Source organism: Barbatula barbatula, assembly GCF_947034865.1.
Source record: "Barbatula barbatula genome assembly, chromosome: 12".
Classification (NCBI taxonomy): domain Eukaryota; kingdom Metazoa; phylum Chordata; class Actinopteri; order Cypriniformes; family Nemacheilidae; genus Barbatula; species Barbatula barbatula.
Genome location: NC_136775.1, coordinates 7,445,350 through 7,460,194, shown reverse-complemented (window position 1 = coordinate 7,460,194; position 14,845 = coordinate 7,445,350). Strand labels below are relative to the sequence as shown.

The 14,845-nt window shown below is 38.3% G+C and overlaps 2 protein-coding genes across 10 annotated transcripts in view; both read right to left on the bottom strand.

Annotated features, from left to right (window-relative positions):
• Window positions 1-2,576: 2,576 nt before the first annotated feature.
• rcc1 (regulator of chromosome condensation 1) lies at window positions 2,577-7,947 on the bottom strand. Of its 2 annotated transcripts, none has more exons than XM_079470073.1 (10): window positions 7,688-7,947; window positions 6,636-6,741; window positions 6,316-6,503; window positions 5,951-6,130; window positions 5,578-5,674; window positions 5,267-5,389; window positions 4,895-5,041; window positions 4,683-4,802; window positions 4,347-4,499; window positions 2,577-4,023 (listed from the first exon to the last, which is right to left on the bottom strand). In XM_079470073.1, the coding sequence occupies exons 2-10, from the start codon at window positions 6,715-6,717 to the stop codon at window positions 3,848-3,850; spliced, it is 1,266 nt and encodes a 421-aa protein (XP_079326199.1). In that variant the 5' UTR covers window positions 6,718-6,741; window positions 7,688-7,947; the 3' UTR covers window positions 2,577-3,847. The 2 variants fall into 2 exon arrangements, with proteins under 2 accessions (XP_079326199.1, XP_079326198.1); XM_079470072.1 differs by having other exon boundaries at window positions 2,595-4,023; window positions 7,628-7,887.
• Window positions 7,948-9,085: 1,138 nt separating this feature from the next.
• The window catches only part of phactr4b (phosphatase and actin regulator 4b), a 33,096-nt gene continuing 27,336 nt past the window's right edge, over window positions 9,086-14,845 (bottom strand). For all 8 annotated transcript variants that reach the window (XM_079469184.1, XM_079469183.1, XM_079469181.1 and 5 more), the window contains 8 exons: window positions 13,024-13,534; window positions 12,668-12,948; window positions 11,826-12,006; window positions 11,633-11,688; window positions 11,234-11,295; window positions 10,985-11,122; window positions 10,741-10,817; window positions 9,086-10,645 (listed from right to left, as the gene is read on the bottom strand). In XM_079469184.1, coding sequence (XP_079325310.1) covers window positions 10,630-10,645; window positions 10,741-10,817; window positions 10,985-11,122; window positions 11,234-11,295; window positions 11,633-11,688; window positions 11,826-12,006; window positions 12,668-12,948; window positions 13,024-13,534 — 1,322 coding nt within the window. In that variant the 3' untranslated portion in view covers window positions 9,086-10,629. The remainder of the gene's footprint in view (window positions 10,646-10,740; window positions 10,818-10,984; window positions 11,123-11,233; window positions 11,296-11,632; window positions 11,689-11,825; window positions 12,007-12,667; window positions 12,949-13,023; window positions 13,535-14,845) is intronic.

Genomic DNA, 14,845 nt, shown 5'->3' with positions numbered 1-14,845 from the left:
TTTTAGTTTCCATGGTAACGTGTTTGTTTAGCCAAAAAACACGACATGCAATTCAACAAGAATGTGTCTAAGGGTTAAAACAAACAGGGTGATATTTTAAACATTTGCTGCACATTTTCACAAATGTCCTCACCTGAAAGATCAGAAAACATCTCCGTCTACTAGTGTTGAATTAAACAGTAGCGCCTTGGGCTTAAAAATGACCTGAAAACGGTCTTCACAAATGTCAAAACTATTATCGATATATCGTAGGATATCCTCATGCTTGCCTGCTGTGCTGTTTTTTGACCTTTTTGAAGCTGCTGTTTCTTGCTTGTGCTAACCACGACACGACAATAAAAACCCTGTATCATCTCTCACAAACATGTTTAAGGTAGTTTGGTAACATTAATAATAATGCCATAAATTATAAATCGAAAGATCTCCTAAGAAGCCAGTGCCCACTTCCTAGTGAAGCAACCACAAGCCGTTTCACACCGAGCATCAAAAAACAAGTATGACAGCACTAAATGGTGGTGGTCAATTAAGTGCTTGCAGAACAGGCCTTTAGCATTTCAAAGCTTTCGTAGAAAATGAGCCTTGAAGAGGTTTTTAACTGACATGTCCCTCAAAGTCTCTCAGCATGACTCACTGTGGGCTGTAGCATAAAGATCGGCCAGGACAACAATACATCTCCCCTTCATACACTCTGAAGTGGTGCTTTGATCTACAGTTTTATCAATAGCGTGCGAACCATTTCCAGCCCCAAGTACTTTTCAAATTTAGGACATTGTGCTTATTACATAACCATCAATCAGTGCATTTCGCATATCCTATATTTAATCCTATAAATCCCATATTTAACATATATATGGGCAGAGTGGGGTAAGGTGAGCCATTTTTTACTTACGTGGTCTTCAATATGAAACACAATGAGGCATAAGTGCATTAAATGCCATTAAAGACATATGGATTTAAAAAATATGGCTTCTTATAAAATGTGCTCCTGTGGCTCATTTTTCCCCACGGTAGGGGTAAATTCATCCGAGTTAGGGGGTAAGTTGAACCATATGGGGATATACTGAGCAAGCAACTGATTTAAATAAAGACCATGTTTTTGAAGATCTACCTTCTAAAAAAAGTCCTTCAATCATTATTTTCCCATTTTATAGTGTTATTTAAATATCTTAAATTTGCAATATCTTTCGGTTTGCATTTCTGAACTTTCTTTTCTTTTCTTGTGAAACACAAAAGTTGTAACCTTCAAGACTAAACAGAGAGTTTGCTGATTGAATATAAATGAAAGTGCATCTGTCATGATTGTTCTGTTTATACCAGTAACATATATCTGGTATCTTAAACTAACAGATCCAGACACCTACATTAATGCCAGTCTGTTTGTAACTATATTGACACTATGTCTAAAAATGACTAAGATTATTCTTGTCTTGATATTCAATAAATTCACATAAAATATTTTTGACATTATTGTTTATATTGAATTCCATGTCTGATCGAGTTTTAATAACTTTACTTTACTATGCAAATGTATCTCGTTGCTGAAATGTTCACGTGCTACAGTGCTAATGCAGTGTCATGTGCTGGAAATGATCCAGCTTACAAAACAATTACTAATTGGTAGCATACCTCTATATTTTGCTTTCTTTTTCTCATCCTTTTTTTATGATCCTGAGCATGATGATTATTTAAACACGTTTTTAATGCGGGCAAGCAAACTAGCGTGCGCCCCCACTAGGTGACTGCCTAGTTTGCCTATGCTTATACGGTGCTGTAAAAACATCTGCCATGCACAAGACATTCACCCAAACAAATACAGAATGCAGGAAAAATACTACAATATCAACGTAGGAAGCTGTGATAACGCACGTGTGATCAAAGTACCGCTAGAGACCAGCCCCTGGTCAGGCGTTGAATTTGCTGAAAATCAGCAGCGAAAGACTTGATGACGACTTCATTTTGCCATAAAGTACATATAGAAAGTGTGTTGCATATTGATTCGGACACACGGTTACGCTTATTTACACAAATGCATTAAATTTTATAACTGCTCAACATTTCTATCGACTTCAATTAGTGATAAACCAGTCAAACGAGCCAATTCGGTCACTGCCACTCACCGCTGTGGTGCGTCACGTGACCTGCTAGTGGCAGCTCCCGCACGCCAGCTGAAGATTGAACCCCCTCTCTGAATCTCTCTCAAGATTTGAAGACTTTTCGATTGTGTAGTATTGTGCCACTGTTGTTTAGCATAACCATGTATTAAGCATTTCAATATATTTATAATAACTTTGGGTGGTTATCATCTTCATAACTCCCAGCAAGCGTGTGATTGCGAAAACGTGCCAAAGGCCTAAATTAAACCGAGATGATCTAGCTAGCCTGTGAATCGTATGGTTTGGGAAGTGCTATGAATGCCACCTAATGGAAGAGTTGTGAAATTGCAGCTGTACTCATTTGCAATCAGAATTCGGGACAATTAAATTTGTAGTTTAGGGGGTTGGTATTTTTTACATTGCAAATAACCATTCTTAATCCGCAGGTAAATACATCTGCATGCGTTCTTCTCTTTCTTTTTCGCACATTGTCTTTGAAAACATGCAGATGAATTACCATGGGTTATTAAATCTTCATAATACTGCCTAAGGTTTAACAAACCCATTTATTTTCTAAATACTTTACATATTTTATTACTTCAGTGCTGCAACCTAATGGATGTAAAATAATACATACAAGGTGATCTAATAAACAAAAATTATATTATTTAAGATACATAGATATACTTATTAAACACAAACATCAAAGATACATATAAGTTACATTAAGGGGTGGTTTCCAGTACAGGGTTTAACACTAGTCCTAGACTAAATTAAATGTTAGAGCTGTATAACCTAAAAACAACTTGCATTGACATTTCCCAAAAAAGACCAGTGCAATCGTTTTGACTCAAAATGCACACAAGGGATGTTTTTTCATGCCATGTTTGTCAAAACTATAATGTCCTCATTTAACAAGTCTTGAATTGGATAACCCCTTTACAGGAGACCACCCCATAATAGTGGATTGGATTCATTAGTTAAACAAAGATTCTGGATTAAGTATAACTAACGTTCTTTAGATTTCTTTATACACAACCAACTGCTCAAATGTAATGTTATAAATGCAAATGCTATACAAAACCACATATTAGAAACAAGTGAAAAAAGTGGTCCTGGTTTAGTAAGTAACCATCGCTTAAATAAGGATAAATCAGCTTCTGTAAAGATTAGATTTTTATTAAACGTCCACAGGGCCAGCAATGCAGGGATACAGTTGTTTAAGTTCCACTTAAGATTTTTAAAAAAAGTGTAAAGCCACAAAATTACAGCAATACCAAATCAGTTTTTTCCTCCCAAAAGTTGTAAGTGATACCTGCTTTTGTAACCTTTTTATTGCTTGGACCAAAATGTGGAATTAAAAATAAACAGTAATAGGGACTTATCTAAAAGACTTATCAAATCATTTTATACATGCACGCAATCACTCACAACAGACAGTCTCCAGAAGGGATACTAAAAAGAATTAAGAAAATAAAGCAGAACAAAAGTCCTTAAAAAAGATCTCTCTTTGATCATGATCTACCAGACCATAGCCAGTGAATGTTTGGGTTCCCCATAAGGAGGAATAAAAGGTTTAAGTAGATGATTTTCATCCTAGCCTCTTTATAACCAATCACGTTCCTCATTTGCTGGCTTAGCTCAGCACAGGAAGTATTATCAACACCAGACTCCCCTGTTCTGGATTAAGCTATAGGTTACAGATACCACTGATACAGCAGTTTGGCTCAGCTTTTCAGTCAAGGAAGTAAACATCAGCTTTCCTGCTTGTCTTTGACCAACAGAACTGTGTGCTGCCCCCCACTGGACACTGATAGAACTAAACGGTTTTCCAGCTGTTTACCAGTCATCTCCACTGGGCTCCACTCATCGTCCTCCTCTCCTGTACCCAACTGCAGATTGGTGCCCATACCCCAGGCAAAAACAGAGCCTGACAAACAAACAAAAACACCATGTAAGCATGCCGAAAGGAAAATAAATTCCTGATAAATAAATTGCCTTTGATCTCCATGTTTCATCATTACATCAAACATACGATACACAAATATTGCAACATATGGTGCAGTCCATTTAAAATTCAAGCAATCCATGGTTTCCTTTCCATACATATGTAAAAAACAAGTTTTAAGTGATCTCTGCATGCTTTGCAAATCACAAAGGTCTTACATTAGTTAGCATGAAACCCCAATAAGTTTGTTTTGTGCACACACAAAATTGATATGCTATGCATAATAATTCATACAGTATTCATACCTTGTTTAGTGACACCGTAGCTTACAGAGGCACCACATGCAACCATCTGAGCATCACTGATCCCAGTGACTGGTGTGGGCTCACTTTTCTCTGTAGCATCCTTCCCTAGGCCTAGACGGCCATACTCTGCACGACCAAGACTGTACACTTGTCCTGTGAAAGACAGCAGAAATTGCAGTACCTCTGTAAAGGTGCCACATGATCTAATCCCTTCAAACCACATAATACTAAAGGAAACTAATTCAAAGATGACTTCCAAGAATAATGCATCTACAGTGTACGGAGTCATGAGGGTGACTGAAAAATATTATATTCTCTACTTCTTAAATGTATTACCTTCAGAACTCAAACACAGAGTGTGGTGTTGTCCCCCTGAGAAACCCACCCAGGAGGTGGTAGAGTTCTTAAAAGCAGTAAGCTTGACTGGAACAAAGCAAGTGTTTGTGCTTTTAGTTCCTGTAAAAATGACAAAAAAAAACAAGACATTAGGGAAAGGACTGCAACAGGTAAAGCATTCAAATCTCGAAGTGAATGTGGTAAAAGCTTACCAAGCTGGTGGTAATTTGACAGACCAAATCCGTAAACATGACCCTCTTTTGACACAGCAAAGGTGAAGTATGCTCCACAGAAGACATCCGTAAAGACAACCTTGCCTCGTGGCTTCATGATAACCATCTGCGGCTCCAGCAGCCTCACTGAAGAAAACAGTGTATATAGATTTAATCAATCTAGACTAAACTCGAAGTACAAAAATCTTAATTGAATCTTTAAAATCAGATATAAATGTGGTTCGGTCGGGAACTTGTAAAAACAGGCTTTTGGGCTTATCATACACACAAAAAAGAATTTGATGTCAAAACAAACTCGGGTACAATGTTTGTGTCTTGACATTGCGGTTTGATCAACATGGAGATACATACTCAAACCCTTCCGGCCTCCTCTGTTAGCAAAATGCTCAGCCACCCGGCCCAGCTGTCCTTGTTCTCCACATCCTGAGGTGTACAGCTCTCCAGTTACAGTCAGCATCACCAAATGATCATTTCCTTTACAAGACATCCATAACAATATTATTAGAATATTTACATAAACAACGATGACTAAAGCCTGTTTTTTACATGTGCGTCGCAACACGCTGGTTATCATTTATATGTCAGCTTCCACAGACAATGGCCACTGGGCTTCAGTGTCCACAAGCGTGTTGCTTGGCACGGCATAAATTCCTTTGACCTACCTGAGACAATTTTAACCACAGGCTTATCTAGAGGAACTTGCACAGGCAACGTGCATTTTTTCATGGGCTCCAGAAGCCCAATGACACCGTTATTATCCTACAAAAGAATTAGACAGGTTAATCAAACCAAAAAAATCATCAAATGTACTAAACATTTGTCCATACAGTCAGAAAATAACTGATCTTCGAGAACATTCAACTTAAATACGTGTATCGCAGAAAAAAGGGGTTTGAAACTCAATGCAGAGTTTGCTCTTACAATTGGCATGCTCTACCAGTGCAGCCACAGAAATCATTTGCATATGACAATGCAATCACATCTAAATACCAAAATCTGATTTTGTGCAGGGCAAACAAAGACAGCTACACTTACTCTAAAAGAGCCCCAGACGTAGACAGTTCCCTCCTCTGTGAGAGCAGCGGTGTGGCTGTCCCCGGCAGAAACCTGCACAACCTTCTCTCCAAGGTCCACCTTTCCCGGCACAGTCTCTGAACCCTCCTCCGACGTGTCGCGTCCCAGCGCGCCCTCGTCATTACAGCCAAACGTATAAACCTGTGCAGGATGCCAGAAAGACAAAGGTTTTGGACTCAGTGACTCGTTCAGGAGTTGCCTTCAATTCACAGCTTAAGAACTGACTTGTGACTGTTGTACTTGAAGTATAACTTCAATTTAAGAGCTGAACGTGTCACAGAATATTTATGAAGAGTTATCAATAATGTTACGTGCATTCCACGTACTTTTCCAGTGTCGCTGATACAGACAGTGTGCATGCCCCCGGCTACAGCCTGCACAATTCCTTCAGGAAGAGTTACCAGCGCCGGCCTCTTCCTCTCCATCACATCCTCTCCCAGACCAAGCTGCCCAACGTCACCCTGACCAAGAACAAGCAGCAGACCCTTCTCCTGGCCATGACTGCTGTGAGAAACTACAACCAAACACATACAGCAAAGGCATTCATGTCAGGTCTACATTCAAGACTTGCTTCCATAATTGGTTAAGCAGTGCTGTAGAATTTAAATGAACTACAATAGCAGAGATTTTTATACATTTTTCTTACCTTTTTGTTTTTTCACAACAGGCAAGTTCGCAGTTTCGGTTGATGCAATGGTTTGTCTCTTTACAGCTTTTTTTGCTGGCATGGTGACTCCAAACTTGTGAGAAAACTAAAATATGAAAAAAGCAGAGTTAAAAAGCAACCAACCTGTGGATTTACTAATCTGATAAATATAAACGCCATACTAAATGCCAATCTGAGGCCTAAATTTACAACAGGCCTGAACTCCTTCTAGTGAGTCATGAACTCAAATATAATTCTCTCTGTCATCAATTTGCTGACACTACAATCTTCAACGAGCCCGTATGAAACAAACAAAACATTTATAGTAATAATAAAGTTCAGTTAAAACTCCAAAAGCGCAGCTGCTTACAGGGAGACTAGAAAAAACGCTGCCTGCTGGGTTTCAAAAGCAAGTGAGCTGACTACCCAGAGGGCATCACAAGCGCGCATAACACGTCTGATAACTAAAATGCGTATCTAATGCGCCCAAATGTCTACATAGGCATCAGATTATATTTGAGAGACAGCCGCACTGTTTTTCTGGCGCTGACTTCACATTCAATGACTGACAGCAGCAAATGCTTGATGGCGGTTTATTGACCAAACTCGGCATACAAACAACAAATCTGCCTCTTTAACGCTTTTACATAAACGCATAACATCAGGCTCCAGAGAACCCGAATTCAAAGTCTCAAAGTAAGAACCCGCGAAAAGTTTCAACAGATCAAACCTTAACCAATGACACCACGGAGCCAAATGCTACATGGTTTAACACGGTTACGTTTTAGTTTGGCCATTATCTACACCAAAAAACGACCTCAATGCGTTCCACAAACACAGAAAAACGTTTAAAGTGAGGTTAAGAGTAACGGTAAATGAATGAAGAAAACAACTCATTCGCGCATACTCTTCCACAGGTATAGCTGCAAAAACATTCCTATTTGCATTACATCTCGGTACTTCCATGCAAACCTCCATATGTAATAACTTACCGTCAGTAAAAAGCTTTAAATATAGCCTATGTGTTTTAGTTCGTTTGATTCAAAGCTTGCCTGGAGAGGTTTGTGAACACAGCAACTCCAGTATGAAGTATAACGCACGCGTGTCTCGCCCCGTCGTCTTCTTCTTCTTCTTCTTCTTCTTCAGTGAGATTTCCTGCCGTTTAGACGCTTCAATGCGTATTGCTGCCCTCTTCAGTTCATTTGAAGAACTCCACTTTAAAAATAAAATCCTTCAATCTCGCCCCGTCTTCTTCTTCTTTAGTGGGATTTGCGGCAGTTTAGTCGCTCAAAGGCGTATTGCTGCACTCCTCGGTTCATCTGAAGAACTCCACCTTATATATAAATCCTCCCATCTCACCCCGTCTTCTTCTTAAATCTTTTTTATGCCATTCATTACTAAAATGTATTACCGCCTCAAGAAAAACTGCATCTATATCAACTGGCGCTGCGCGTTCGGCTCCTCCAGCATCTAAACTAAGGACAGGTTATACATAGCCTACTGCTTTTTCAACTGGCTGACACTTGTCCTTATCGCTTTGTTTTAAACCAATATACGTTTTATACATTTTGGAAATCGGTAGCTGGTCATTGCAGATATCATTTTCATGCCATTGGGAAGTTTGCTTTTGTATTCTAAAAGTGTAGATTGTAAAGTGATCACCATTTGTACTCTATTGCAATGGTTTAACTAAATATATCATGGTTCAAATATAATAACCATAAAGTGGGAGCAATCTGTATATAAATCTTGGGGGAAAGTTTTGTTCCTGGAACATTCCAAAAATTCAATCTAAAAGACAATTACAGCAGCCTATACATCCCTGCTAAAAAGGAAAAGGTTTTTAAATTACAAATAGCCTTTTGAATAGTTCAGCTGTTTAAACTATTGTTGATTATTGTTTATGTAAGTGAAAATCCTATAATGCGCAGCTAGCCGAGGATTATACCGCTTATACCATGGTCCTTTGCAAAGTTAAAGCTGTTATTGGTGTTTACGGTGTCATTTTTATCAGACGGGTAAAAATGAGTTATTTTCACCAGTTAATTTCAAACTGACTGGAACTGCCTGTGCATTAAACAGTTTTGATGCACACCTTCCAGCCAATCAGAATCAAATATTCAACAGACCATGGTATAATGGTTGTTATTCATCCGGTCCAACCCAACAGTAGTTACAGTTTAAAACTAATATAAAACTCTAATATATAATTCTACTATAACCATTATATCAATTAGAATTACAACTTTCATAACATGTATAAAATTACTTACAGAAAATTACAGAAACTTTGTGCAAAAACACAAATTGATTATTTCATCATTTTGTAAATCTTCTTGAAGTGTCTAAAAATGGGTAAATCAAATATTCTAAAATAATACACTACCGTAAAGTTTACTTTGACCTTACGATTAAAGTAAAAAGAAATAAGGCCATGAGTCATATTTTTTATCAAACCAACTTCTATTCAAATACTTCAATTCAATTATTTGTCATAAGCACCACATTACAATTTATAATTTTACAACCTCCATGTTGTCTTAAACCTTTGCATAAAGATTATCATCAAGAAGATAAATTAATCTGTAATACTGTCAATAAAAACTGACACAAGACAATATTTGTAAGCATTTTAATTTTTAATTTAGATTTAGTTTACATCTAAACAGCAAAGTTACTGTCAGTTTCTAAAAGTTCACATAATTAAAAAGCATGAATATACAACACTACATTAACATGGAACAGGTTTGTTCTGCTCCTGTTGTTGTAGAGTTGAATAATACACTAATAATTTTGTGCTTAAAAAAATAGTAACCTATATGAGTTTCAATATATTTAAAATATTCTTCAAAATAAAAGGAAGACAAGATATACAGGTTCATATACAGAATGGATCTGTACAGCAGAGCAATTTCTATCTTCCTACTGGCCAAAAACAATCATGAAACTGAAAGAATAAAGAGGAGTTCCTGCAACAATAATCTCCCTGTCAATAACATATTACGAAAACTTATGTCAGTGCGTGCCCGGTTGTAAATGTACATTTTTAATTGAAATGGATAATAAATAATCAGAAATGTATTTAAAAAAATGTATGCAAAACTACTTTTTTGTAAACATGTTTGGGGCAAAATGGCCGGACTTCACTTTATTTTATATTATGATCTTCTTCACTTTTACCAAACAATGTGATTTGATTAAAAAGGGCTTAAAAAGATCAGAGATTTCAGTTTAGCTGTATATGAATATTGTGATATGTAATGTTTAATCTAAAATCTTATTAGTTTTTATAACAGATGAGCGCTCAGATAGTGAAAACCATAAAGTGGGAGCAATCTGTATCTACATCTTGGCGAAAAGTTTTGTGCCTTGAACATTCCAAAAATTAAATCTAAAAGAAAATTACAGCAGCCTATACAAACATACACAAATACACAATAACCTTCAGACTCTAGCAGTTCTTCTGTCCACGCTTCCCCCTAAGCTCAGTAACTAACACTTACTGTAGTATTACTGTATTTATTATTGTCACATTATTATTATTACTATTATTAACTTCCCTGAAAGGAAATAAAATGTGTCATCCGTAAAAGCAGAAAAAGTCATTCTGAGAATAAAAGTGGCATATCAGCCAATGAGAACGGTTTCTGATGAACGTCTATCATTGGCACAGGTAACACATATCCTCTAATGAGTCCTTCATTGCCTCTCTGTCTTGGCACATGGGTCCCCCTTAGGTCCAGGAGAAATACCCAATTTGTCCTCCAGAGGTCCCTCCTTCCTCACTGATACAGACAGTGGGCAGAGAACTAGGAGACGGCTTGTTTTCGGCTATATTGTGAATGCACCAAGCGTCTCTGTGCAACTGAAGAAGTTCATTCAGTAACATTAAAAGCATTCTCTAAGGGAGTGGTGTAATCGTGGCTCCTCAAAGTTTTTCTTCCACAGTTTCCATCAGCCTCTAAGTGCTTCATTTTCCAGTTAAAATGTGACGTTAAGGGCGATGGAATCTAGTAACAAGAGAACAAGATCACATAAAACACCAGTCAATACGGTTTGCTACGTAAAATGGCATTGTGAAAAATAATGAAAACAATGGATTTACCTTGTGTAAATTCTGCTTTCTTCATGCACCTCCATCTCAGAGCTCTTAAACTCGTTGAGCTCTTTACGAATAGCAGCCTAAAAACAATTTATATTTGGTTTAAATGCCTAAAATCATGCATCACACAGATAGACTAATAAATGTAATGTCAACAAGTTTTGTGATGTATACAAAAAAAATAATATTTTGTCTAGTTTCCTGCACATTCAAATTATGCAGATGCTAAAGACAGAAACTGTTTTACCTTGTCTGCAGGGGTGAGTTTTGTCCATGGCTTATCAGCACGCCGGTCATAGTCCTGGGCACATGTGACCTCCACATATTCATGAAACCGCAAGATTTTTCGGGCCTGTAGTTCAGCCACAGTCGGCCGTTGACTCAACTGATGGGGAAAAGCAAAAAACAGACTTTTTGTATGGCTTGCACGTAAGGTTAAATTACCTGTTAAAAAAACTTTAATGCTGTTTTCACTGGAGTGCATCCTGAATCGCACCTTTCTGGTGAGTCTGCGCTTGATCTCTCTGACTTCTGCTTGTCTGTCTGCTTCATTTTTGGCTGGAAAGAAATGAGAGACACCGTTATTAACAGCAATTCATCATTCAAATGCAAATGAAAAACCTATTCAGACCAGCCTGCTGAAGTGCAGAAAAAGTGTAGACTTAAGTATCCTGGATTTAATATCCCTTTGTGTACCTAGAATACAGCAAGCTGAGGGTAACATGAGCAAAATGACCAGTGCCCTTTCTGGCAAGTTAACCAATCGAGATAAAGAGTAAAATATGTGTTTGTATTCAACCCTTTACACAGAGGGATTGAATCAATGAACATAAGTAATGAGTGAAATGAGAGGAAAGCAAAGAACAGCACTGAAAATTGGAATGAGGCTATTTACGTTGGAGAATGTTTCTCTGTTCCAACTCCTCAGCAGAGGGTCTTTGGCTCAGTCGTCTACAGAAAAAAACAAGATTTATTCCCAAATTCTTCACAGTATGAACAATAATATTATTGTAGAATTTAACTATACCTTAAGTGTAATAGCATCTGTTCAGTTGGGATTAAGTGTGTGTGGTTGTAAGGGTCATTACCTTGTGAGTGCGGTACCGATCTGTGTACGGATGGCCTCCCACTGTTCCTTGCTCTGCCACGACAGACCCATGTGCTCTCCTTTGGCCTGTCTCTCTGGAGCCTGTCTGTCTGGGGCAGAGGGCCGACTGCTCAGCTTTAACGCCAGTGTGTCCTTCCTCTTTACCCTGCTGGCCAGGGCACCTGCGGTGAGAACATACATATATAGTCCATAAATCCTGGCTCTCATTTACATTGACAGATGTCTGAGCATACAATCTGACTAAAACATTAGCACAGGCGGAAGGCGGCTCACTCTAATGTGCTTCATGGACACCAAAGTTTTTTTTGTGAATGCAAAATGAATACATATAACAGTGTTCAGTTTTTCAAATAACAGTTTATTAAAGGTGTGATTTAACGCCGTTTCATGCATTCTGACTTCTTAACAATGTTAAACATGTTGGCTTCTCATGCTTGACATGGTGAACTTGTCAAAAAACGAGTTGGACGTATGATGTAGAACGTCTGTGCTCGATACACTCCCGCAGCATTCGTATAAGTTTCAGAAAGTTTTTTTACGGATGCGAACTTCCTTATGTAACAACTTTTCTTAGTCCCTTATTGGACAATTCTCCCAGAAATGCACGCCCACATGTCAACCTGATCAATAGTCAAGATTAATATGAGATAGAAACTGCGTGTGTCATGTCCGCTTTAATGTGTTACCCTATATACTACTATAATAAACCATAAACTCTAATGAATGTGACAAATCAGACAAAATGTGACAGCCAATCAGAACAGGTATATATTATGTGAACAGCTTAGGCAGAATAACAGGGGCAAAATATGCATCACATACTTGGTGGGGTGTCATCTTCATCAGATTCTTCATCATCCTTGTAGAGCACAGGCCCATCTGAATCGCTCTCCTCTGGCTGCTGATCTTCCTCACTATCTTCTTCCTCGCTGCTGTTATTTCCTTCAGGGATTATGCTGACGCTCAGGTTCCCAACCAGACACCTTCGGCTGCGAGGCTCTAGTTCTGGGTGGGACTGAGGAGATGGGAGGTGATCGTAAGGAGGTTCATCTTCGTCATCATCATCATCTTCTTCATCTTCATCTGAATAGTCATCCTCATCACTGAGCAAACAAACATTTGGTTCACATCAACATATGATGCTCACACCTGAACCATAGCCAATCAATACCACTTACAGTTTGAGAGGCTGAATAGTGACTGGCAGCGGACGGTTGCCCTGGTACTCTGGTGGTGTCTCAAACAACAGCGAGTGGGCTCGCTGAGAGCCGTCTGGGTGTGGGAGGGTGTGTCCCGGGCTACTCAGTGCCCTTTGGATCATGATGTGTAGGGGAACGGGGGCATGGCGTGCATGTGGTTCTTCTGGTGGGCTGGGGGGGTCAAAGTGGACAGGTAGCGGCTGTGGCAGGGGGTATGGGTATGAGTGTTGGTGGAGAAGGTGATGGGTGTGGGCCCGTGGAGGGGAGGGGGGAATGTGTGTGGGGAGGGGTGGGGAAGGAGGTGGAGGAGGTAGTTGGTAACCTCCAGGGATGTTGGCCCTGAGGTCCTCAGACAGAATCGAGGGAAGAGAGGAAATGGTCAGAGGAGAGTCGTCTGGGTTGCGTTTGGTGACAGGCGTGGTTCGTTTGGGTGGCATGGGGGGCGAGGGCCTGGATGGTACTAGGCTGGTACCTCCTTGTGATAATTCAGCTGTAGAATATTACACAAAAAGAGACATCATTGAGGTTAAAGTTTTTCAAAACTAATGTAGTATAAAAGAAAGATAAAAATTAAGCTCAAGTGGCAAGTATTCAGTAAATATTAAGGACAGTCTCTTCAGAAGACTTCAGGGTGAACTTAGTGTAAAAGGAAGTCCCACTTAATGCTAACTTCTACCTGAAGAAGCCATTTAGTTATAAATTCAGTTTTCCCATGTTTGTATATTAATCCTGCTGAAAAACAGAACCCTGCACAAAAAAAGACAATTTGACAGATTTAATATAATAGGAATGGAATTGACTGTAATGGAAACTATAATGGCGTCTACTGGTATGTGATGGATTCTATTGGTGGGGTGTTATCGAAACCATTAAAGAAGTTGTAATGGTTTTACTGGTTTTAAAGGGATTTGAATTGGCTTTAAAAGAAACTGTAATTGTGATTACTGGTATGTGATGAATTATATTGGTGGGATGTTAAATCCTATTGGAATATTGCCCAAAACACACTACAAAAATTAATTTTGTGATGGTTTTAATGGAAAAAGCTATTGGGTTGTAAGGGTTTTCTAATGGGAAGTTAGAATTCTGTCATGTTTCTATGTTTTTTTTCAGGATAATGCCACACCAATAGAATCCATCACATACCAGTCGACACCATTATAGTTTCTATTAAAGTCAATCCAATTCCGATTATATTAAACCATCAAATGTTCTATTGTGTTTTGTGCAGGGTTCGGTTGTTTTTAAGCAGGATTAATATACAAACAGGGAAAAAAGAAGGGAATAGACACTGAAAAATAAAAAATGTACAATAAAGCATCCTAAGACTATTGCACATTACTGTACATACATGTCATGACATTTACATGTCATGTAAATTAAACTTTACTTTAAATAAAATTGCCCAAACACACACACACAATGTGCAATTTTATTTCAAATAGTTTACTTTACATGACATTTAATTTACATGTAAATATCATGACATTTTATGTACATTAAGTTATATATAGATTGAGTCACTAACACCCTTTTGGGTTCAATAGTAGAGGGAAGATATTTATGCAAACAAATGACAACAATTTTCAGTTAGCGTGAACTATTCCTGTAATATAAAAATCAGTAGTCAAAATCATAAAATTTCTATGATACATAAGAAAATGCCAAAAACACTAAGCGAGCATGAAAAGCCAAGTTTACTGACAAAAAAAGTGACCGCTAAATCAATGCATTCAGATGACTACCGGTACACACATCTGGCGATATATAGTCCAAGTATGATGAAGTACAGCAGCCATAC